Source organism: Rhineura floridana, chromosome 1 (genome assembly GCF_030035675.1).
Source record: "Rhineura floridana isolate rRhiFlo1 chromosome 1, rRhiFlo1.hap2, whole genome shotgun sequence".
In the NCBI taxonomy this organism is placed as follows: domain Eukaryota; kingdom Metazoa; phylum Chordata; class Lepidosauria; order Squamata; family Rhineuridae; genus Rhineura; species Rhineura floridana.
In genome coordinates this window covers 258,250,878-258,274,518 of record NC_084480.1, presented here as the reverse complement: position 1 = coordinate 258,274,518, position 23,641 = coordinate 258,250,878, and the positions used below count along the sequence as shown (strand labels likewise).

Sequence of the window (23,641 nt, the reverse complement as noted above, 5' to 3'; positions counted from 1 at the left end):
TAATGGTGGTGTGATTGTGAGTTTATTCTCCAGTATTCTGTGATACAGATTTTTGTGACAGTTTATAAAATTATTACAGGTTCCAGATATCATATCAACATTTTCTTTCAAATAATGCAGCATGATCCTTTTTAGGTTTAGGATTGAGTATCCTGTAAGCCAGTGTGGCATACTGGTTAGGGTGTTGTACTACAACCTGGGAGACCACGGTTCGAATCCCCACACAGCCGTGAAGCTCACTGCCTTGAGCCAGTCACTGTCTCTCAGCCTCAGGAAGGCGGTGGTAAACCTCAATACTGCTTACCATGAAAACCCTATTCATAGGGTTGCCATAAGTCAGGATCTTCTTGAAGGCAATCCATTTCTATTTTCAATATCAAAAATTCAGAAGGAAATTGTTTCAACCTTTTGACCATATTCGGTTGCTTTTGGGGGAGGACATGTTTCCCTGCTCTGTGATAATCTCCTAGTAGACAATATCTAAGCATGTCTACACTATAGATTATATAAAATGGCATTACATACTAGCCGTTTCATTTTGCATTCCTAACATGGAATTCCCTGCTGCACACTGACAGTTTTCATTGAGCTATGATCCAAAGAGATTTCTTGGATAATCACAGCAGACACGATCAGAGTATTATGTGAAGTTAGGACATTTTTTGCCTTGACATGCATCGTTTTTACATAGGGGACTTGGTATTCAGTGTTCAAATATTTTTTCCTACACTTTGACTTGATTTAATTTTAATTACATTAGTTTTGATAACATCTGCTTGGATCTCATCACTTCATGAACTATATGACAATGTTGCTTATGTGTTTTAGTATTTCCTCTTAGGAAGTTAGATAACACTTTGAGTAGTTGCATTTGGATCAGACTTGCATTTAGTGGAGTTCGGCTTACACTGGAGAAACGGTAGAGGTGATTTTTGCCAATTTCTTCTCCCCCCCATCACCCCCTATAATTATGCTGCAGATGATTGGAGCCCCCCGACCCCCAAGTTACATGAAAGGAAGCACAAGGAGCTAGGGGAAAGTGCAATTGGGGAAAACAGCCCTGTCTCTCTTCTTCCAGTGAGAAGTCTCCCTTGGATCAGATTCCTTCCACAAATGGAAGGAGTCCTTTTGGTCACAGAATGAACACTGAAGATCCAACTCTGTTTTGAAAATATATTTTCTAATGCTGCAAATCCTTAGAGGTTGTATATTAATCAGCATTTGCTGCTGTTTTTCCTACTGATTATCAAACCTGAAAATGGAAACATGCTATATGCTGTATCTAAAATGAAATGAAACCACATTTTTCTTAAAAAATGGAATGATCCACCTTTAAACAAATTTTTAGTTAAAGCAGTCTATTAAGCTATATGATTGATATTACATGAGATGTTTTGAGGACCAGCTATTTATGATCTTTAGTTGTCCACAATCAACTATTTATCATATTCATATTGATTTGTTTTGCATACAGACCCGAAAACCTCGCAGGTTTGATGGTGAACTTCCTGATATCTCATTATCTGATCTACAATTTCTGCAGTCCTTTTGTCCTTCAGAAGTCCAACCATTACTCAGGTAAAATGAATTCCTAAACACATAGCTAGGCAGAAGATAGATTGGGATCTACGGGTAGATCTCTGGGTAATTTCTAGTAGATTGACAGTGGTTTTTATCTCTTGGTAATTTAACAATAGGAAGTGAAATTGCAGAACGGTGGCTCAAAGGAAAATAAAATAACCTTCCACAGCTGGCCTTGCTTACCTGTAGTAGTATTAATTTCTTGCTTTTGGCCAGGTATTTGTGCAGCTCTGCTGGCCTAGATTTAGCAGTTTAGTATTTGAATCCCTGAACTGTAGCAATTTGGGGACAAACTAGGCACACCATTCACACAGTTGACAATTGTAAAAAAAAATACAGTAGAACGCACAAGCCTGAAGTCTAGCTACCTCACCTCTACATAATATAAATGAAACAGTTACACATTTGTATAGTATTACTCCTAATTTTTTTAGCAGTTGGAACATAAGCTTTCTTTCAAATGTGAAAAATGTGGACTTTGAGGGACCTACAAGCCTTTAAAATATATCTCATGCTTGAATTTGGAACACGTCAAGGTGGAAATAAGAACATAAGAAAAGCCTGCTGGATCAGGCCAGTGGCCCATCTAGTCCAGCATCCTGTTCTCACAGTGGCCAACCAGGTGCCTGGGGGAAGCCCGCAAGCAGGACCCGAGTGCAAGAACACTCTCCCCTCCTGAGGCTTCCGGCAACTGGTTTTCAGAAGCATGCTGCCTCTGACTAGGGTGGCACAGCACAGCCATCATGGCTAGTAGCCATTGATAGCCCTGTCCTCCATGAATTTAAATAAATGTTCATCATCCAAATATTTTTTTTCGTGGCTAATGAGTATACAACAGACTTTAAGTACTAGGGAGTTGCTATCAGTGTGGACAACTTCTTCCAGCTCTACAACTTTTATGTGCTAGTGTGTATTCCCTGTCTCTGTAAGGCAGTGGACTACTAAAACTTACTGTCTTCATATTGCCCGAATGACTCTTATAACCTATTATACCAGCAGACACTAAAATGTTTAGTATAGCACATCCATGTTTTTTGTGTGTCCCCTTTCCTTCTACCTAGTACCTGAGTCCTGAACGGAAATGTGGTATAACTTGCAGTTAGACATGAATTCAATGTATAAGGAACCTGGGTTTTCCTTCATTATCTACTGACTCGAGTGCACTGCAGCATAACCTGCTATTTTCTGCACTAGGACCCAAGTCTATAGTTATCCTCGATATAATTTTGGAGTGTAACATTTGAAGTAGCCCCTTAGTTGTTTGAAGGCTTGTGTTCCTTTTTAAGAGAGCTTTTCATTTTGTAACCCTGGGAAGGCATGACCCCACTTCCTTTCAATATTGTATGGAAACATTAAAGGCCTAATCAAGCAATTTGAATGTATTGCAGAAAAAAAAGTTGTACACCTTCATAAAGAAAATTCTTGGAATTTAAGCACACATGTCTCAGGGTCATGCCGTAATAATTTGGGAATAAGGACTTCTTCAAGTATTACAAAATTCCTACCCAGAAATTGTGGAGAACCTAAATGTAGATTGTCACATATCACACATTTGTATAAACAACCAAATAACCTCACATGTATGTGTCTTCCATATAGCAACCAGAATGATCAAGGGGATGGAGCGACTCCCTTACGAGGAAAGGTTGCAGCATTTGGGGCTTTTTAGTTTAGAGAAAAGGCGGGTCAGAGGAGACATGATAGAAGTGTATAAAATTATGCATGGCATTGAGAAAGTGGATAGAGAAAAGTTCTTCTCCCTCTCTCATAATACTAGAACTCGTGGACATTCAAAGAAGCTGAATGTTGGAAGATTCAGGACAGACAAAAGGAAGTACTTCTTTACTCAGCGCATAGTTAAACTATGGAATTTGCTCCCACAAGATGCAGTAATGGCCACCAGCTTGGATGGCTTTAAAAGAAGATTAGACAAATTCATGGAGGACAGGGCTATCAATGGCTACTAGCCATGATGGCTGTGCTCTGCCACCCTAGTCAGAGGCAGCATGCTTCTGAAAACCAGTTGCCGGAAGCCTCAGGAGGGGAGAGTGTTCTTGCATTCGGGTCCTGCTTGCGGGCTTCCCCCAGGCACCTGGCTGGCCACTGTGAGAACAGGATGCTGGACTAGATGGGCCACTGGCCTGATCCAGCAGGCTCTTCTTATGTTCTTATGTTCTTATAGCAATATACACACACATGGGCTGTATGTTTTAGCATATTTATTACAATATATATATATATATATATATGAAACCAAAATGGTTTTCAATACCTAAGCAATATTCATAAAAATATAAAAAAATATGCTGCAGCAATCACATTCAACTTTTGTGGGAGATTAAATGCTTGCTTAAATAAAAATGTTGTCTCTGTAGAAATTTAAAAAATTGAGGTCAGGATTTCAGATGGTCATTTCCTTTCTTTTTTTTTTTACAATAATTTTTATTCAAATTTTCATAAAACATACAAAACAAAATCATAAAACATTCAAAGACAAAAAACAAAACAAAACAAAAATGATTAAACAAAAAAATAAAATGTTGACTTCCCATTTGTCGCAGATCACATCAGTTGTAGGTCTACAATATATAACAATCCTGTCTCTTAAATTATATTATAAGATCACTTTCCTCCAGTAGTTATCTTAATTAATCATCAAATCTCATAAACATTACTTTATTCTTTCCACAAAAAGTCAAAGAGAGGTTTCAATTCTTTAAGAAATATATCTATCAATTTTTCTCCAAATAAACATGTCGATTAATCCATCTCGTTAATAATAATAATAATCTTATTGTCATAACCATAGTCCAAATAAACATATCGATTAATCCATCTCATCAAAATCTGTTAGGTCCAATAATTTCAATAGCCTTTATTCCATTATCCATATTAATTCCATCTTCCATCTTCAATAGTCCTGTTAAGTCCAGTAATTTCAGTGTCCAATCTTCCATTATCAGTATTCCATAATAATCTTGCTGTCATAGCCATAGTCATATAATAAGAGTCTGATGGGAATTTCCTCTATCCCAAATATTTTCTTGCCATCAATTCTGAATAAGTTGCTGAAATATTGTTGTAAAGTCATATCTGTGTTCTTCTTTTTTACAAAATGCACTGGCTCATCTCTTGAGAGTTTTTCCATTGTCACATGGCTGCAGTTAATTCCATAGATTTTCTCTATATCAAGCTCCATCACGTCATTCCAGTCCAGAAGATTATCCAAGCCATTGATAACTTTATCTCTAATATCTTCATTAATTTCTTCAGAGATAACGTTAAATTCCAAACAGTAGATTTTATTTCTAATATCCATAAACTCCAGATCTTTTTCCAATTCCACATTTGTTCCAATCTCCAGGGCTTGTATCTTCCCTTTATTTTTTCTTTTCTCATCTCTGATCTCATTCTCCTCTCTCACAGGGTCCCCTATTTCTTTAAGCTCCTGCGTCATTTTGCTCAGTTCAATTTTCAGCTCCTTACTGCCCTGTCGCAGGGTTTGTTTCGTTATCTCAATCTCATCCATTATTTTCTGAAACATAATTACTTCCAGATTCTCAGCCACTTTCTTGATTGCCATTTTTAAAACCACGAAAACAAAACAAAACAAAAATAAAGAAGAACCACTTCTTATTTCAGCAACAATTGGGTTAATATTCCAGGCTTGATGACATCACAGTATAAACAGAGCAGCCTTCCTTATCTCTCTATGTTCAAGAACACAAAACAAATTTAGTTCCCAGCATCAAAACAGTGGCGTCGTGAAGAAGCAGATTCGTCAAAATAAAATAGACCAAAAAGAGAATAGTCCCAGACAATATAATGTTCCTCGGAATAGAAATCCCTCTTCTGTTTATATCTTTAGAATGCACTCCCAGGACAGCTTTTTGCAATAGAAACAGAGATAAGCTGTTAATTTCGTGAATAACAGAGAAGAGTTATAGCTCACCCAGAAGTTCTTTAAAGCTGATTCATTTGACAAATCTCTTTTTGCTGCAACAATTTAAACCAAGTAAAAAAAATAATAGAAAGAAGGGTGCTTGCCTGTTAGTCCGTTTTCTCTTTGAAGAAAAGATAAACGTATCGCATTAATCAGATAGAGCTTGTTCGGAAGTCCGTCCGGCATTGCTGGCTGGACCTTTTCTCATAAATTAATGAAATCCAGTCCTCCCAACAAAAACAGGCTTTTGAGGTTGATCTCTACGTTTCTCCCTGCCTGGGAGAAATTTCATCAGTCAAAAAAAAAATGTTCTGACTGATTTATATCTGAATAAGCTTCTTTTGAGGCGGGAGCCCGTCTCAAAAGCAGGCACAAGCGAAGTCACCCTTCCCGGAAGTCTCAGATGGTCATTTCCTTTCAATGTGTTATATAATTCTGTGGGTTGTGTCTAATGTAGTGCTAAGTAACTTGTTCTGTTAGGCCAAGGATTTATAATTTTGAAATGAAATTCTACACACACACATGCCCCCCCTCCCAAATCTGTTCTGGGGGTTTCCCCAACCCTCCAGAGCAGGTTTGGGGAGGGCATAGGAGGAGAGGGCTGGAGAATTCCATTGCCCAAGTGTAAATCCTTGCACTTGCCCTAATGGAATGAGTGCTTTGGATACCAACCGAAGCATTTATATCCCTGCCTTGAAGTTTATAATCTAAAAAGGAGATGGGGAAGGAAGAGGAAGAGAAGCAAACTCACAAAAATTATTGGTATTGCAAGGTTCTTATACTGGCAGGCTGCTTATAATTGAAGAAAAATTTCCTGAAAAATTTCCTGATAACCCAACTTTCACAGAAATTGTTGTAATGCCACTGGTTGATGTTACAGCGGCGAGGCCTCAGCCTTCTGCAGCATAGCTTGAATCTGCTGGCTTTTTGTCACTCTTACTATGCCATGGAGATCTGGTTGATATTATTACCCATAGAGCAGATAGTTCTGCCTCACAGAGCAGTTAGGACTGATGGCCTCTGTTAGTGGAGAGGAGGGGCCCACCTCCACTGGTGAGAATAGCAAGTGGAGATGACATTTCCACACTGTCTGATGCGGTCTCACTTCCTCATGGAGCAACCTCTTGCATTCATGTTTAGCTCTTCATTAAATTTGGGGGTCTTAAAGAGTAGCATCTGAATTGGTGTTACGGGCCAAGATGGAAGTTGAAATCCTCAGAATGCTGTGAGTGTATGCAGGAGATCTTAGCTTTAGCAGATGAGTATTCTTTGTACAGACCAAGACAATCTTTAAGATTTTCCAAGGAGACACTGCTGCTTGTTCCAAGACCAGTAGATTGTCACTTGGTAACAGGCTTTTTTGTGAGGGCACCCACCCTCTGGAATGCTCTCCCTTGGGTCATTTGCAAGGAAGAAACAGTAGGGACCTTGATTGATTGATTGATTGATTGCACTTGTATACCACCCCATAGCTGAAGCTCTCTGGGCGGTTTACAGCAATCAAAAACATTAAAACAAATATACAATTTAAAACACATATTTTAAAAACAATTTTAAACATAATTTTAAAATTTAAAACAATATAAAAACAATTTAAAACACATGCTAAAATGCCTGGGAGAAGAGGAAAGTCTTGACCTGGTGCCAAAAAGATAGTAGTGTTGGCGCGAGGCGCACCTCGTCAGGCAGATCATTCCATAATTTGGGGGCTACCACTGAAAAGGCCCTCTCCCTTGTTGCCACCCTCCAAGCTTCCCTTGGAGTAGGCACCCGGAGGAGACCTCTTTAAAATGTATGTCTACCCAAGTTTTCTTGGACTCTGACTCTTAATTGTTAATGTTTTGTTTTGTATCTTGCTCAGTTTTATTTGTGATACACAGTTGTGTGTGTTCTTGTATCTCATTTTTTTTGTTTTTAGGAAATTTTACTGAATGCTTTAATACTGAGCAATATTCTTAAATGCAATTAACATATGTAATATATTAATCTCTTTTTAACGTAATGCATTTAATGTTATATATTTTAAGGGTTCCTATACTTTGTGATTTCGAACCTCTCCATCAGCATGTACTTGCTCTACATAACCTGGTCAAAGCAGCACAAAGTTTAGATGAAATGTCACAGACCATTACAGATCTGCTGAATGAACAAAAGGTATCCTTGGATTATGCATGTGACTTTATATCATGAATGCCACTAAGTAAATTTAGCTGTAAAGTGAGGACTAGCGTCTAATAAATGTATTTTGGTTTGAGGAACAATAACAAAAATAGGAGCTTCTCATTTTCCAGTGTCTGATTTAAATTTATACCACAATCCCGAGAGCTGCTGCTGCTGCTGCTGCTGGTGGTGGTGGTGGTTTGAAAGTTGTATTACTAAGCAATGGAATATATTAGCTAATATTGTGAAGCTGTTTGCTAATAAAACATCTTCCCATAAGAAAATACTAAAAACAATTAAAACAATTGCATGTTCGCTCACACAATTAAAAAAAGTATTATAAACATAAAAACAACAATAGTTCAAACATAAAATCATTTCAAATCCAGGACAGATACAAACTGGTATTTTAAAAATATTTTAGAAGGCTTGTTGAAAGAGGAACGTCTTTAGCAGATGCCAGAAAGACAATAGAGAATGCACCTATCTGATATGCTGTGGGTGGAGCTCCAAAGGGTGGGTGCTACTACACTGAAGGACATTGTGCGGTATTGACCTCCTGATAGGATGGTATCTGCAGGATGCCCCCCTAGCAAAATGCAGTGATCAGTTGGGTATATAGGGGCTGAAGTTATCTTTTAAGTATCCTGGTACCAAGATGAATAGCACTTTATACACGGATACCAGCACATTGAACCTAGCCTGGTAGTTGAACATAGCACAGCCAGTACCTAATATGGTGATATTTCATCCCATTGAGCAGTAGAGTCGCCACATTTTGCACCAGCTGCAGCTTCTGGGTCAGCCTGAAGGCAGCCCCATTTAGAGTGTGTTGCAGTAATCCAATCTGGAGATTATCTGCACATAGACAAGAGTAGTCAGGCTATCCCAATCCAGAAACAGCAGTAGCTGTTTTACCAACCAAAGCTTGTAAAAGGCACTTCTAGCCATCAAGGTAACCTGGGTCTCTAGCAACAGAGATGGGCCCCAGAGCACCCCCAGACTACAAACCTGCTCCTTCAGTGGGAGCACAGTTCCATCCAAAGCAGAAAATCGTTCAGTTGCCTGGAATCGGAATTCATGAATCCTTCATTTCACTTGAAAAATAATATTTATACTTGTTTTTTGTCAGTTTCCTCTTCAAACTCAAGCCCTTAATCTGCTTATAAAATATTTGATTTTTATATTTGGTTTGACTCCAAGGATTCCCTTGCACAAGTGGAAGGTGTTTCTCAGTGCACACTGGCAAAGGTTATTTGTTTTGCTGATTTCCCTCCATACCCAAACTGCATCACCTTATTTTTGGGCGGTTTTATCTCATCAGTTTCATACACCAAGTCTTTTCATTTGACTGAGGCCTCAAGTGGGAAAGGTAGATACTTAGGATGTTGGAGAATATTCCAGGGTAGCATTCATCCTAATATTGTATCCACTGTTACTCTGTAAAGACTTATTCAAATCCAACATCCAGTTCATGTAGTAAAGTTAAATTTAAGTTGTATCCAATGCAGTGTAGACACAAGGGGACTTGTGCAAGGGGAATTTTGTCTTCCAGCTGCAGTCTCCTGTACTCCTGAAAAGCCTCTTGTGAGAGTTGGAGGGATCCCCGAGCATGCTCAGGGATATGGGCCAGGGCTATTTGGTCAAGCAGAGCTCCTCTCATGTAATGTGCCCTTGCTCCACTCCAGGCCTTTTCTGAGGGGTCTTTTTCCCTACATTTGCGTTTAAAACATCTCAATCAACCTCTAAAATCTTTCATTGAAAAACTAGAAGGGTTGAATTCTTTAATTCTTGATATTAGACATTTTTCAAAATCCTAGACCTCCTTTTAAGTGCTTTCATATTTTTTTTGTAAAGTGAACACAAGCTATTGGATATACTGCAGTAATGAACAAGAGATGCCTCCCTCACCCTCAGGATAGTTTTGTGGTGCTTTCAATGTTGGGTTTCTGAAGTACGTGAGACCTCTTCCTCACTGTGTTTATTTGAAGTAACATTCGTCACCACAAAACGTTTCAGGTTTAAACACATATAAGCATCAGTTCCATATTTCTAAAAGCATCTGCTGTGAATCTATATGCTTGTCACCTCATCAGGGGTCCCTTTGACTATTTTTACAGCACCTTCAGCATATGGAGAGACTTAAATCCAGGGGAAAATTTGTAAAATATTTGCCTTAGTATACTTTTTCATTATAGTCTTGTAGGGCTGCTTCTGTTCATGTTTCTGCTTCTCAGGATATTTTTCTTGAGAATTTACTATTGAAGTTACATGGGAAGCAAAAGTGCTGGTGTACCTTCCCTGAACTAGCATGATGTTTTGCAGTACATTTGATCTAGTTATCCACAGCACCATTCTAAATGCTTAGTTGTTTTATTGCTACAAGCCTTAATTAGCTTTCTGGGTTGCATGGCTAATATTAGGGAGGAAATGTGATACAGAAGCAGAATCCCTTTCCTAGCTCTTCTTGTTTTTCTGAACTCAATATTTGAATCTTGTTTGTTATCACAGCATAAAACCTGAATCAGCAGTCTTGTTAATTTAAGAAGATATGACTTAAAAGAAATGAAGGCAGAAATTGCAGTGTGTGATCATGGCTGGATTTCTTTCATATCTTTGTGTTATGTGATTCACTTATTAAATAAAATTGTGCTTCTGTAAATGCATGCAAACTGACAAAATACAGTAATTCAGAGTAATGCTGTAATCTACCAGTTGACAAGTCTTGTAAGACTCATTTTATACAGCCACAAGAGTAGCTGTATACTACAGCCAGCGTGGATTTTTCACATTCCACAATGTTAAATTAAAAATACCCCCATGCCATTCTGATGCTTCCCATAACCTCATTTCAAAACAAAACCTTACAAAACTTACAGTCCTGAACTCAGAAACACTTGCTTAACAACCCTCTCAATCTTCATGGCGATACACAAAACAGTCAGAGAGAGTAGAGAGTTCAAAGTGTAAAAAGAGAGAAAAAAATCCCAGAGCCCTTTTGGACTTTTTTCTCTGAGTGTTCTTATAATCTGTTGAAATTCATTAAAAACCAGACATATTCACAGAGTACCTGTAATCCTAATACTGATGTTGTCCCATACTCTGACCTTCATCTTCTGCAGTTTAAAAGTTTAAAAAATGCCTGGCTGATTTTTAATTTAAGAAATTTTAGCTGGAACCCTATGATAACGTCAGGCATGTTCAGTAAGAACCAACAGTCAGAGTTCTAAAAGCCAGACTCACAGCTGCTGGGCTTTGCTAATCAGGGGCGCCCACCCACACCAGACTTTGATTTCACTTGAGACAGTCATGGCTTCCCTCAGAGAATCCTGGGAAGTGTAGTTTGTGAAGGGTGCTGAGAGGAGACTCCTGTTCCACTGAGAGAGCTCCAGTGGCCAGACTGGTTTAACAGTCATCCACTCTGATGGAAAGTCTGTGAGGGGAACAGGGTGTCTCCTAGCAACTCTCAGCACCTTTCACAAAGTGAAATAAAGGCCTGGTGTGGATATGGCCAGGGGCAGCTTTGGTTTAAATTTACGTGGGAGGCTAGATGTGCCTGCTGTAGAATAAAAAGGTGGGGGAAATGCTGAAAAGCAATGATACTGTTCACAGTGTTTTCCTTTTGGAAAGGAAAGGGGCTTCCCTTCTGCCCAGTGCCCACCCACCGAATCGCCTCCTCCTCCCCTCCCTGACCCTCCCCCAGGTCAGTGTTGGACTATGACTTGGGAGACCAGAGTTCTAATCCCCACACAGCCATGAAGCTCACTGGGTGACCTTGGGCCAGTCACTGTCTCTCAGAGGAAGGCAATGGAAAACCACCTCTGAATACCATTTACCATGAAAACCCTATTCATAGGGTCACAGAAATAAATCCCATTGAACTCAAAAAGTATGCAAATGATCAAACCCACCCTCCCTTCTCCTCCCTCCTATCCCGTCCCTCTTGCCCCTTCCCCCCCTTCCTTTGCCCCTCACTCCCCATCCACATCCCTTTCCAATCACCTCCTTCCCTTCCCCCTCCTCCCCTTCCCTTCCCTCCTCCTCATGGTCAGTTTTACCTATCTTAAGCATGATTGCACAGAAGTAAATACCATTGAACTCTATAAGCATGCAAATGATCAAACCTGCCCTCCCCCTTTCTTTGCCCCCCCTCCGAAATGCTCCTTCCCCCTCCTCCTCCCCCATGGTCAGTTTTTCCTATCCTAACCATGATTGCATAAGAGTATATCCCATTGAACTCAATAAACATGCAAATGATCAGATCTGCTTTTCTCCTCCTTCCCTCTCCTCTCCCTTCCTCCTCCTCTTCCTTCTTCCTCCTCCCCTCCCCTCTTCTTTCTTCCTCCTCCCCTCCCGTCTTCTTTCTTCCTCCTCCCCTGCCCACTCCAGCCCTCCCTCCCTCCCCCCCAGTCAGTTTTACCTATCCTAAGCTTGATTGCATGGGAGTAAATCGCGCTGAATTCAATAAACATGCAAATGATCAAACCTGTCCTTCTCCTCCTCTCCCCCTCCTGCCTGCTCCCATCCCAGTCCTCCCCTCTGTGTTTCCTCCTCCTCCCTCCTCCTCTTCTCTTCCCCATCCTGTGTGGTCAGTTTCACCTATCCTAAGCATGATTGCAGGGAAGTAAATCCCACTGAACTCAATAAGCATGCAAATAATCAATCCATTCTCAGCAAACTTGGACAGGATCCCATATTTTACCTCCCAGATTAAAAAGCAGGGAAATTCACTAAGAAGAGGAGGTCAGATCTCCTGCTCCCCTGATGCTTTCACTATAGCTGCCCAATTTCCCTGCTTTTTAAAGTTTGATAGAAATATCTGTGGGCTATAGGTACGTTCTTAAACCACAATGTTTTTTGCCTATTAGTGAATTATATACAAATTGTTATCAGTTTACTACATAATGTTGTAGTACTGGGGTGGGCAACCTTTTGTTCTATTGAGGGCTGCATGTTAGTTGTCTCTGGCTCCCCCCTCACTGTTATCAGTTAACCCAAAATAAGACTGCCCAGTTTCACTTTTTACCCTGGCTACATCAGATTAGAATTCCAAATCTTAACCAGGTCTACTCAGAAGTAAGTTCCCCTGGTTTTGATGGGGTTACTTTCAAATAAGTATGCAAAGAATTTTGTTTAGTACAACAGACAAATACTTTCTAGACATGTTTTGGAAAGGCAGTGAAAATACTTCATTTTTTTCTTAGTGTGCCCCTCCCCCACACAGCAAAAGCCTATCAATTTATTCTTAGAGGGGGGATCATTTTCTCCAAGGCATGCAAGCAGGAAAAAAAGTTTTTTAAAAAAATCAGTTATCAAATAAAATACCGCCCCTTTCAGTTATTCTGGGAGAGAATAGGCTGAAGCTGAACCCCGACAAGACTGAGGTATTACTTGTGGGAGATAAAAGGAGGTTAGGAATTACTGACCTGATGCTTGATGGGGTAAGTTTACCCCTGAAGGACCAGGTCCTCAGTCTTGGGGTCATCCTTGACTCCCAGCTGTCCATGGAGGCTCAGATTACAGCAGTGAGCCGGGCATGTTGATCTATATGTATTGTTTTTATTCTTGTTGTTCATCGCCTAGAGTGTCCCTAACCCGGACAGATAGGTGGCTGAAAAATAAAATTTATTATTATTATTATTATTATTATTATTATTATTATTCTAAAACTATATTTTAAAAGTGGAGAAATGCTTAAGCCAGGAAAAAACAAATAAGAGTGAAAGGACCTCTGACGGGATGTAAGAATGAGGCAGATTCAGGAGGTGCTGGGGCTGCATCAAGTGAGGTTGAAGGCTGCCAAGTATTAGTTTGCTGGTGTGCACTGGGTTACCATAGTTCTGCTACCTAAGAGCTGCCTGTAAGATGCCATGAGGGTTTAGTAATTCTTGGTTCTCTAAAGGGATGGAAGGTTTCAGAAGTCTCGCCATATGTATGGAACGCACTGTTAATGGCTTGAGGCTTACATTGGGAATTTTGTATAAAAGAAGTAGGGTTTTTTTTAACTCTGGCTTGTGTTTTATACTTTTAGGCTTCCAACAGTCAAGCCTCACCACAATCTGTCACTACACCAAGGATAGAAAGTACAACAATTGCTACCTCTCCTAGAACTCCTCCACCACTCAGTCTTCAGGGTCCTTTGTGCCCTCCTGTTTGTCCCCCAGGACCTTTAGAAGAATTGTCCCCAGACAGTATTGATGCACATACATTTGATTTTGAAACAATTGCCCATCCAAGCATTGAGCAAGCTCTTAAGCAAGGGTCTTTGGACTTGGACTCACTGGCAGAAAGTCCAGAATCTGATTTTATGTCAGCAGTGAATGAGTTTATAATAGAAGAAAATCTGACCTCTCCGAATGTGATAAGTGATCCTCAAAGTCCAGAAATGATGGTGGAGTCTCTCTATTCCTCAGTTATCAATGCAATAGACAGTAGGCGGATGCAAGACACAAAAATAGGTGCAAAAGAGGAAGCTTTAGAAAATTCCGCTATAGACATTTATATGGGAAAATGTAGAGATGTTGCCCAGGAATCTCGGTTAAATTTAATTAACATAAAAGAAGACCTTTGTCACTTTAGAACATTTGTAGAAAAAGAACAATGCGACTTTTCCAGTTCTTTAAAATGTACTTCAATAGAAATAAAGAATATTATAGAAAAAGTAAAATTTTCTCTTGAAAGAACACTGAAAGATAAACATCAGAAAGAACTTCAATCTGTAAAAACTGAATATGAAAGCAAAATGAATACCTTAGTTGAAGATGGCGAAGAGAACAAAAAAAAGATTACAAAATTAAAATGTGACCTAAAATGTCTTGAAGATGCTTTGCACGATAAAGATAATGAATTTGCAATAGTAAAAAAAGAAAAAGAAGCAGTTGTGTTTTTACAGAATGAAAAAGAACAGAAGCTGCTTGAATTGGAATGCCAAATGAAGAATCAGAATTGTGAAATTAAAGAACTAAGAGAGTCACGTGAAAGGGTATTAGAAAGTTTGAAAAAGCTTCATACTGAAAATGATGAAAAAATGCAACTTCTGAGGGTGGAACTTCAGACTTTGGAGCAAGATCACTTAAAGGAATTGGAATCCAATCTACATGTTAGACATACACAAGAATTTGAAGAACTAATGGTGAAACACAATGATTGTTTAGAGGAGTTAAAAAAAGAAAACCAACACCGATTTGAACAAATGCAGGAAACTCATGTTGCAGATGTCCATGGAAAAGAACAACAGATTGAGGAATTAAAGGTCAACGTTTCTGAACTGTCTGACTTAAGATGCAAATTGGAGGTTGAACTTGCACTGAAAGAAGCAGAAACAGATGAAATGAAATTACTCTTAGAAGAAAACAAAACTCAACAGCAAGATAATCTCAAAATTCTTATTGATAAGGAAATGGAAATGTTAAGAAAAGAGATTGATAAATTAAACCATGTAATACAAGTTACTAATGATGAATATCAGGTGGGTCTAGCAGAGCTAAGAACTTTAATGACAGTTGAGAAAGATCAGTGCATTTCAGAATTAATTGACAGGCATGAAGAAGAAACAAATTTGCTTAGAACAGAATTGACTAAAGTAACCTCTTTTCATCAACAAGCTCTTGAAGCAGAAAAAAGATTGGAAGAACAAATAACAGAATTGCAAGGTAAGCTAGAATTGGAAGTAAATGCCCTAGAAAAGCAAAAAGAAGAGAATTTGTCTCTGTGTGAACAGCAGAAGAAATATGAAGCCACTATCAATAAGATTGCAGAAGAAAAAGAGCTACTAGTAATTGACCATGAGCGGGACAGGAAGCTGCTTGTTGAAAAGCTTAATTGTGAAAAAGAAGATGCAGTACGAACTGCCCTTAAAGAATTTGAATTGCAGAGGGAAGCTGTTGAGAAAGAACTTTTGGGGAAAATCCAGCAACTTGAGATGCAAGTTAATCAGAGGTACTGTATGAATTAAGTTGCCCTCTAATGTTTGAAATAAAATAAACGAACAATGCTAAATACATTTTGCAGTCAGTGGACTAAATGCATGCAGCCAGTGGGAAGAAAAATACAATCTCAAGCTATAGGAGGATTCCTTCATTCTTGGATGCCTTGGTACCTGCCCTCACTCAGCCACATCTAGTCCCCTCAGATATTGTTAACTTTCTTCCCAAACCAGTCCCTAATTCCATCATAGCATGGGTAATATCCAATTGTGGCTTGCCTCTTGTGAGATGAACTTGTGCAAATGGGATTTCTTCTTTTCTCTCCTGCATGGTGGGACTTCTCCTTTCACCTGCATGCCCCAAAATCTGCTCTGGAGAATTGGGGGGGGGCTGCGAGGAGAGGAGGGGGAACTCCCATCGCATCTATGACAGTGGATCCCACCCAGACACTCTAAATAATTTATTTTCAAAACCATTGCTTTTAGTTAGATTTGCTATGTTTCTTTAAATCTATTAGGGATCGTGCATCAGGATTAAAACATTTCTAGCATTTAGCCCAGTGAAAAGTTGTGTAAGTTAATAAAAAAAGCTTAACACATGAAGGGGAGTCGTTGGGAATGAAGCCAAGTTCACTATTAGTAATCTGATATTTTCTGTTCAATCAATTATTTGAGCTATTTTTTTTTGTTAGTGGACATTTTGATTAGATGTAATGTGAAATCAGCATTATGCAAACAGCCTTCCAGTAGAACAGTGGGGTTCCCCCCTCCCCCCCCGGCAGCAGCATCCCATACTTCTTCCAAAGTCCCCCAACCCTACAGAGCAGTTTATGAGAGTACAGAGAGGGGTACAGGGGAAGGTGAAGTCTTGTTGCACAAAGTGAAGTCCCTTCTACTGGTGAACTGATGGTGTTGGATTTAGCCCTATGTGCATTGTTTTAAAACTGTCAAACTGGAATTTTAAAATTGTTTTCATTTGATAAGGTAGAAACCAAATACTCCCTTTTCCTGGTAGACTGATTCCAATAGAAGAAGCCTTGAGGTTACTTGAATTTTACCAAGATCATCACCAGACACCCCAATGGCACAACCAAAACAAAACCCAAAACCCAATATTTGGAAAACTATGCTGAAAATCTTACAAATGTACTCAGTTCTATAGTTCCAGAGCAGTTTAAAGTCAAAGTATGTTCCAAACAGGTTCTTTGTACTAAAAAGGCCACTATTGCTTCTGTTCTTTTCGTCTAATTAAGATATCATGGATCTTGTTCAAATGTAACGCTATGTAAAGTTAGCTATTCATGTTTGGTATAATAAATTTCATTTGCAAAAATACTTAATTAAAAATATTCAGTCTAATGATTCCCTATACTTATAATATTACAGTTGTCATACGTTAGCCACTTTGTATAAATCAGACATACTATTTTGTATTGTATATTCTATAAATTTGAATAGAATGGGGGCTCGATTCAGTCCTACTGGAAGTGTGATGCCCATGTGTGAAGCGGATTGCTCAGGGTATACGAAACCAGTTGGAGAACCGGATTGAACCTAGTTACTAAAATGCAACAAAAATCTTTTAAAATGTTAAAGAAAAAACAAGCGTGCAAAAGTATAATCTGTTTGCTGTGTCTGTACACAATTACTTAATTGCAACTGCAAGCTGTTCTGTTCTATATGGAAGAACAATTCGGTATTTCTTTGCAAGCAGTAATTAGGCTTGGTAGTGTTGATCACCTAGGATGGGGATGTTGAGGGATTGAATCCAGACACACTAATGAGTGATCCAACAAGTGATGACTGATGACACGGTTATTACATCAGGGTAGAGAACAGAAATATTTGCATAGTTTTGGTTTTTTTCCCATCCAAAGTCCTCTGGATTGGGGATTCTTTAAACAGCGTGCACACACTCTCTCTTACACACGCACACACAGTGTACATAATATCGCAAACTGGTTTTTTAACTTCTGTTAGTGGGAGCACCTAGATAAGGGTCTTCATAGGAAATATTAATGAATGAGCTTGTTCACATGGGAATAGGCAGTCCTCTAGGTTGCAAGCAATATATAACATGATAGGCTAAATCAGCCATTTTAAAAATTTATGTCAGGAACTGAACAGAAAGCTAGTGAAGCTGGTTTAGAACAAAAGAAACTTATTCTGGTCAGTGGTCTTGCTGATGTATTTTTGACTAGCAAGGCTTTTCCAAGTTGTCCTCAAAGGCAGCACCATGTACAATCCATTACAGTTTACACAGGATGATATTAGGGTCTGAATGACTGTGACCATGCTTTCTCTCTCCACCAAGGAGCCCCAGCTACAAGCTCTGGGCCATGGACTGCTACATAGACTTGCTTTGATGATCTTGTTAGTATTTGAGCCAGGTTTCCTCTAGGATGAAGTCCATATCTGTATAAAGAGACAAGATGGCAATGGATGTGAATGTGAACAACAAAAGCAAATAAAAGATCTTACTCTCACGCATGACCAAGGCCATGCCCCCATGGCCTTCTAAACCAGCAAGGAGTTCCACAGAGGGAGTTGTTCAGAATCTTTAGGGCCTTTCAATGGGAGGAGACTCAAAAGTCCAGTAGATGCAAGGGAGCTAAAAATAAGCTCTTATTTTGGGGACAATATGTATTTGTCCTCTCCCCCCTTCCCCACACGCCTGCCCTAGTTAAAAAGCATCTATATTGTGTTTTGGTTCCAGTCTGATTGCACATGATTTTAGACGATTGGATGCAGGCATAATCTGAGGTATTTGCTAGAGCCAATGGCAGTGTTTAAAGCAATCCAAAGCTGCTTGGGCCTGGATAATGTGGAGCCAATACCACCATGAGAAAGGTCCTTAAGTATCTATCTGCTTGGTCAGAAAAAAATTTTTGTCCCTAAAGTTCATACTTCTACAAGGATACACACCAGCTTGCTGGCATCACCAGGAATCTCCTAGAGCACTTTGCTTAGAAGGTCAAAGCATCGTGCTATAAAGATAGTCCAAGGCAATATTACTAATTAGCCAAAGTTAAAGTTCTGATAAGTTTGAGGGCACAGGGAATCAGGGAAGAAAATGGACTAGTTGGGGACAAATGGAACAAGAGGAGAAGAAGCCAGGCAAAGCTACTGCTCAGGTAAAGAATCTGACCTATCTGGATATATTTATGTTTGAGTGAAGGAGGATTGCCTGGAGGTGGGGGCCAGGTGGGAGCCTGGGATGAGAATACAGCTTTTTTTCCTCCTCCTTGCAACTAGGTGTTGAACACCAGAGCCCAACAGCGTGGTATAGTTTTCTGCAGGATCAGATTAGGACTGGAAGGAGGATTCCAATCAACACTGAGACATCAAGCCTTGAGTCTTTCTAAACTACCTCATAGGGTTATTTTGAGGATAAAAAGGGGATCACAGAATAGTAGAATTGGAAGGGGGCTAAAAGACCATCAAGTCCAACCCCCTGCTCAGTGCAGGAATCCAACTTAAACCAAACTGTGTATGCTGCCCTAAGTTCCTTTTAAGGTAGAGAAAGGGAAGCATGTGTTTTGATGCTTACCTAGAAATAAAAACAGACCTATAGCCTTATTGTATAGACTACAGATTTTTTTATTAAAAAATTCAAGCATTATAAAAATATACTTGTTTTGTTCCAGTGCTGCAATTGGCTCAAGGGATTGTAGAAGGATTCATTGATTCCAAAGTTTATACTCAAGGGATTGTAGAAGGAGTCATTGGTTCCAAAGTTTCAAAAGCAAAAAATAGTACATTTTCAGTTGTTGGAATGAAGCCAGTTTGTTGAGGCATAGCTACTTTGGCATGTGATATGCTTAATGCTAATGTCGTATTTAAATTCTAAATGTAATTTTCTTGAAATTGATTACATTGCATGGGAAGTGTGTAATAACATGCAGGACTAAACTGCTTCTGAACAATGTTTTTGTAACAAGGTTTTAATGTTACCAAAGGAAATGTAAACATTTGTAATAAGTGGAAGTGGCTTGCTTTTAACATGTAGTTTCACCTCATAAGTAGAATAATTGAGCTGTTACCACATGTGAAAAATAAATGCTCAGGGAATGTTCAAGAGAGGCAAAATCTGAAGGGCATCCTTACATCAAGCGTTTCCCATCTCCCTATGAAAACACTGTGCCCCCTATGTTGCCTGTCAGGATCACCATGTGACAACTTGTATGTAGTGTCTTGGTGTTGTACCTGATTCACCCAAGGCTCCCCTGCCTGCTGTTGTTGTAGGAGACACACAGAATAAATTGAGTTTCTATAACTTTAGAGCCACAAAGGGCTTTGATGTATTAGTGTATGCCATCCATGTAATCTCTTCATATTATAGTATAGGTTTAGAGTGATGCTCCACTTATTATTACTTCCCCTATAACTTCAGGGTTTAGTTTAGTTTTTAAGTGCTATATTAGTTGCCCCTCTTTCTTACTACAAATACCCAGACTGCTTGCACAGTATCTGAACATTCTTCAGCCAAGCCAAAAGAAAGAGAGAGAACATTCTTTCTGTGTGCTAGGAATTCTGCTTCTTTTTTAAAAGGGTTTTTCATACCTTTATCAGATTTTTTCCCTGTTAACACAGTTTATAGTTTATAAGTAGTCAGAACCTTGTATTTCTTAGTTCTGTAAACACCAGATGAAATGGAATTGAAGTTTGAAGGTTTCACCTTTTTGTTTGTTTTTTGAGCCACATTGGATAACCATTTATATTTGTGATGTTTTTCTTTTTCAAGTTGGGCTGAATCATCTGCATCAAGCTTAGTTGCAGAACTTAAAGAAAAACTTCAGGAAGAAAAAGTGAAATTTTTGGAGCAGCTTGAAGAACATGAGAAAAGAAAAAATGAGGAAATGCAAAATATTCGAACATCACTCACTGCAGAACAGCAGGTAGACTAGGCTCTTTCATGATTTCAGATTAAATATGCTTGTTGGCAGGGTGGTCTAAAATAACTGGGAGCTGCTTTGTTTTTCAAAGCCTATGTAGCAGGTAGACATTCTTCAAAATTCCTGGATCTTTTGATGGTATCCTTATGTCTTCAGTTGTGAAGGAATTATTGCCTAGTTTTTCAAGCTTGTTAGGTGGTACATGCTGGCTTTCAGGTTTTGTTAGGTAATTCATACTGGCTTCATGGGCACTGTCAACCAATACGTGCTCTTATACAATCTGTGTTTGAGTAGCATTTGAAATGTGTGGTGCTCCTAAAGTAGGTCCACCAGATCCATGAGTCAGATTTGTATCTCACCTTTCTGACATAATGAATGCTTGCACCTGGTGAACTTTCATCTAATTCACCTCTCACATAACTGAGACACAGTTAAAGGAATGTGATTTCAGAATCATGTCTTTATACCGTTGATTTCAGAGGGCTTAAGAACACTGACTAATGCAGTATCATGAGGTGCAAAATATCAGTAATATGGCAGCTTGGAGAACATCCAGATTGGATGCATTCTAGGCTTCTGCTAAAAGTAAATAATTCAATAGCTATTATTTTTAACAGGTATTTTATCTGGTTCTTAAGTCAAAAAAGACTCATGGAGTGATTTACAAATATCAGCAATAAAACAGTCCCTGCAGGCTCACAGTTTTTAGGAGATACAGCACAAAAAAGAGAAAGGACTGGGAGGAAGGAGAAGAAAGGCAAACTCAGGCATTAGTTCTTGTTGTGACCCACTGGAATGGAAAGTTTGAAGAAGAGGAGCCAAAAGTTTCTTGTCTTTCAGTCCCATCTCTCTCCCTCTCCTGTACCCTGATAGAATGGCTGCTGATAGATGACAGGTGAGGGAGGAATCTGAAGCTGGTCTATTTTAGCCTACTCAAGGATTGAAAAGTGATGATGCCTATGTATTTTCTCCCTGTCATGTATTTATACATTGTATTCCCTAAAATAACGCCAACTCTGTCTTTTCAGACTACTTTTAACACTGTTCTAACGAGAGAGAAAATGAAAAAAGAAAACATAATAAATGATCTTAGTGACAAATTAAAAACAATAATACAACAGCAAGAAAGGGATAAGGGTAAGCATGAGATGTCAGACGTTTTGTAGTTTGAATCCAATTAATTGTTATGAAGCATATCAGAATGTTAAATATTAATTGCTGACTGCCTCTTGCTCAGATCTGATTGAAACCCTTTCTGAAGACCGAGCTTGTTTACTTGAAGAGAAGAAGAAACTTGAAGAAGAAGTTAATAAGTTGAGAAGTAGTAATTTTGTTCCATCAGCCTATTTACCTCCTACTTCAGAACCTTCTGGAGCTTGTGCAGCTGATTTTACAGCAGAAACTGAGCACTTAACTTCAGATACAACAGATGAAGGAAAAATGGATTCCACACTGGAAACGAGCATGATGGCTGTAAAGTTAGTACACAAGTTTTGAAATAAATATATATCTAAATGTTAGCATGCACTTGGGTGTAAAAACACTTTCTTATTTGAAATGTTGTATTTTTTTCTGTGAGCACTCTTTATCTCTGTCCCTCTGTTAGGGACTCTTGCAAAACTCCAGCCATTTCTATTTTATCTTTTAGTTATCTGTCAGAGACCTTGTCAAACTGTCACAAGATCAATTTTTGATTTGCTAGCAATGCATGATTTTTCCCATCTTTAATTCCTCAAGTTAGGCCAGTACGAAATGACACTAATTTTGACAATACTATAGTGATATAGAGATGTTCCCCTCATCACTGTTCGTCCACACAATGTGATGTCACATTGTGATGTGAAAGTTATGTTTTCTAGTAGATTTACAGGCATGATAACGTGATAGGATTGTGTATTCAGTTTGGACAAGGCGTAAGTCCATAATGAATATCCTCCTCAGGGCTCCCCAGAATGCGAAACAACTCAGATGAGAGATGAAGTGGCCTAGTCTGAAGCAACTCAGATCTGAGGTGAATTGGGCAGCTTTCAGAACATTGGCACAAGCTTGGGTTCTCAAGAGAGTTTGTATTTATGTTTTGGGTCCAGTTTGATACTTTTTACATCTCCAAGCTCTTCATAAATAGAAAAGACTAGGCAGAGAGGGGTATGTGGTTTTATGACTGACTGCTTTAGCTTCCAGTGAGATTATTAGGACTTCCTTTTTTTCCAGTCACAGTGCTTATTTTACAACTGGGTAGGGGGTACCCATCCATTTATATCCTAATCAGCTATTGTATTTCTGTGACTTTGGTGCAAATTTGAGCAGAAAACAATAATTATTTTTTAAATGCTTCAAATAGGGTTTTTTTAATTCATAACTCTCAGACCTGTGCATTTTCCATAGGAGGAATGTCATCATGCGGGTTATAGCTCCACCTATTGTCCTAAGGCAAGAATGTTTCTGAAGTCAAGACTAGGGGCGCCAGGCCCCTCCCACTCCCCAGTTCATTCTTGCCTTTGTCCGTGCAAGATATATAGCTAGTGACTAGATAAGTTTTGTGTATTTGTGTGACAGGGTGTGGAGGTTCTTTAGTGTGTATTTCACGTTGTTTCCTTCCCTCTGTCTTGTCGTCATTTGTATCCCTGTTTGTCTTATTATTTGGGGGGAAATTCCTTGGGGGGCTTTCCCTTCCCGGGTGTTTTTTCCCCGATCCCTAGCCTCACGTTGCTTCAGAGAGACCGCGGCTGCGGCTCTTTCTCGAGCGGCGGACGCAGTTTTAACTCAGGAGCTTGCGGCTGCAGCTTCCTGTTCTGCTCCGCCGCCTTTTTTCGTTCCTTTTTCTGATTGCCGCCTCCCCGGAGCCTGCTGCTACGGCTCGACTCGGCCGCAGCTTTTTTCTCCGAGACGGTGCCTCCATACCCCCTCCAGGAGCCTGCGGCTGCGGCTCTCCCCTCTCCCCCTTAGCGGGTATTTTCCATAGGAGGTATGCCATCACTGCGGGTAGTGACTCCACCTATCATCCGAAGGCAAGAATGTTTTTGAAGTCAAGACTAGGGGCGTCAGGCCCCTCCCACTCTCCAGTTCATTCTTGCCTTTGTACCGAACAAGTTTGAAATTCTTGCTAGCGTAGCTTCTGATAAGTTTTCTCTGTGTTTG

The 23,641-nt window shown here is 39.4% G+C and overlaps 1 protein-coding gene across 3 annotated transcripts in view; it reads left to right on the top strand.

The window, feature by feature from the left end:
- RB1CC1 (RB1 inducible coiled-coil 1) overlaps positions 1-23,641 on the top strand; it is a 92,782-nt gene that overhangs the window by 37,296 nt on the left and 31,845 nt on the right. For all 3 annotated transcript variants that reach the window (XM_061598669.1, XM_061598688.1, XM_061598679.1), the window contains exons 13-18: positions 1,475-1,578; positions 7,552-7,678; positions 13,716-15,622; positions 20,353-20,506; positions 21,532-21,640; positions 21,741-21,981. In XM_061598669.1, the coding sequence (XP_061454653.1) occupies positions 1,475-1,578; positions 7,552-7,678; positions 13,716-15,622; positions 20,353-20,506; positions 21,532-21,640; positions 21,741-21,981 (2,642 nt within the window). The remainder of the gene's footprint in view (positions 1-1,474; positions 1,579-7,551; positions 7,679-13,715; positions 15,623-20,352; positions 20,507-21,531; positions 21,641-21,740; positions 21,982-23,641) is intronic.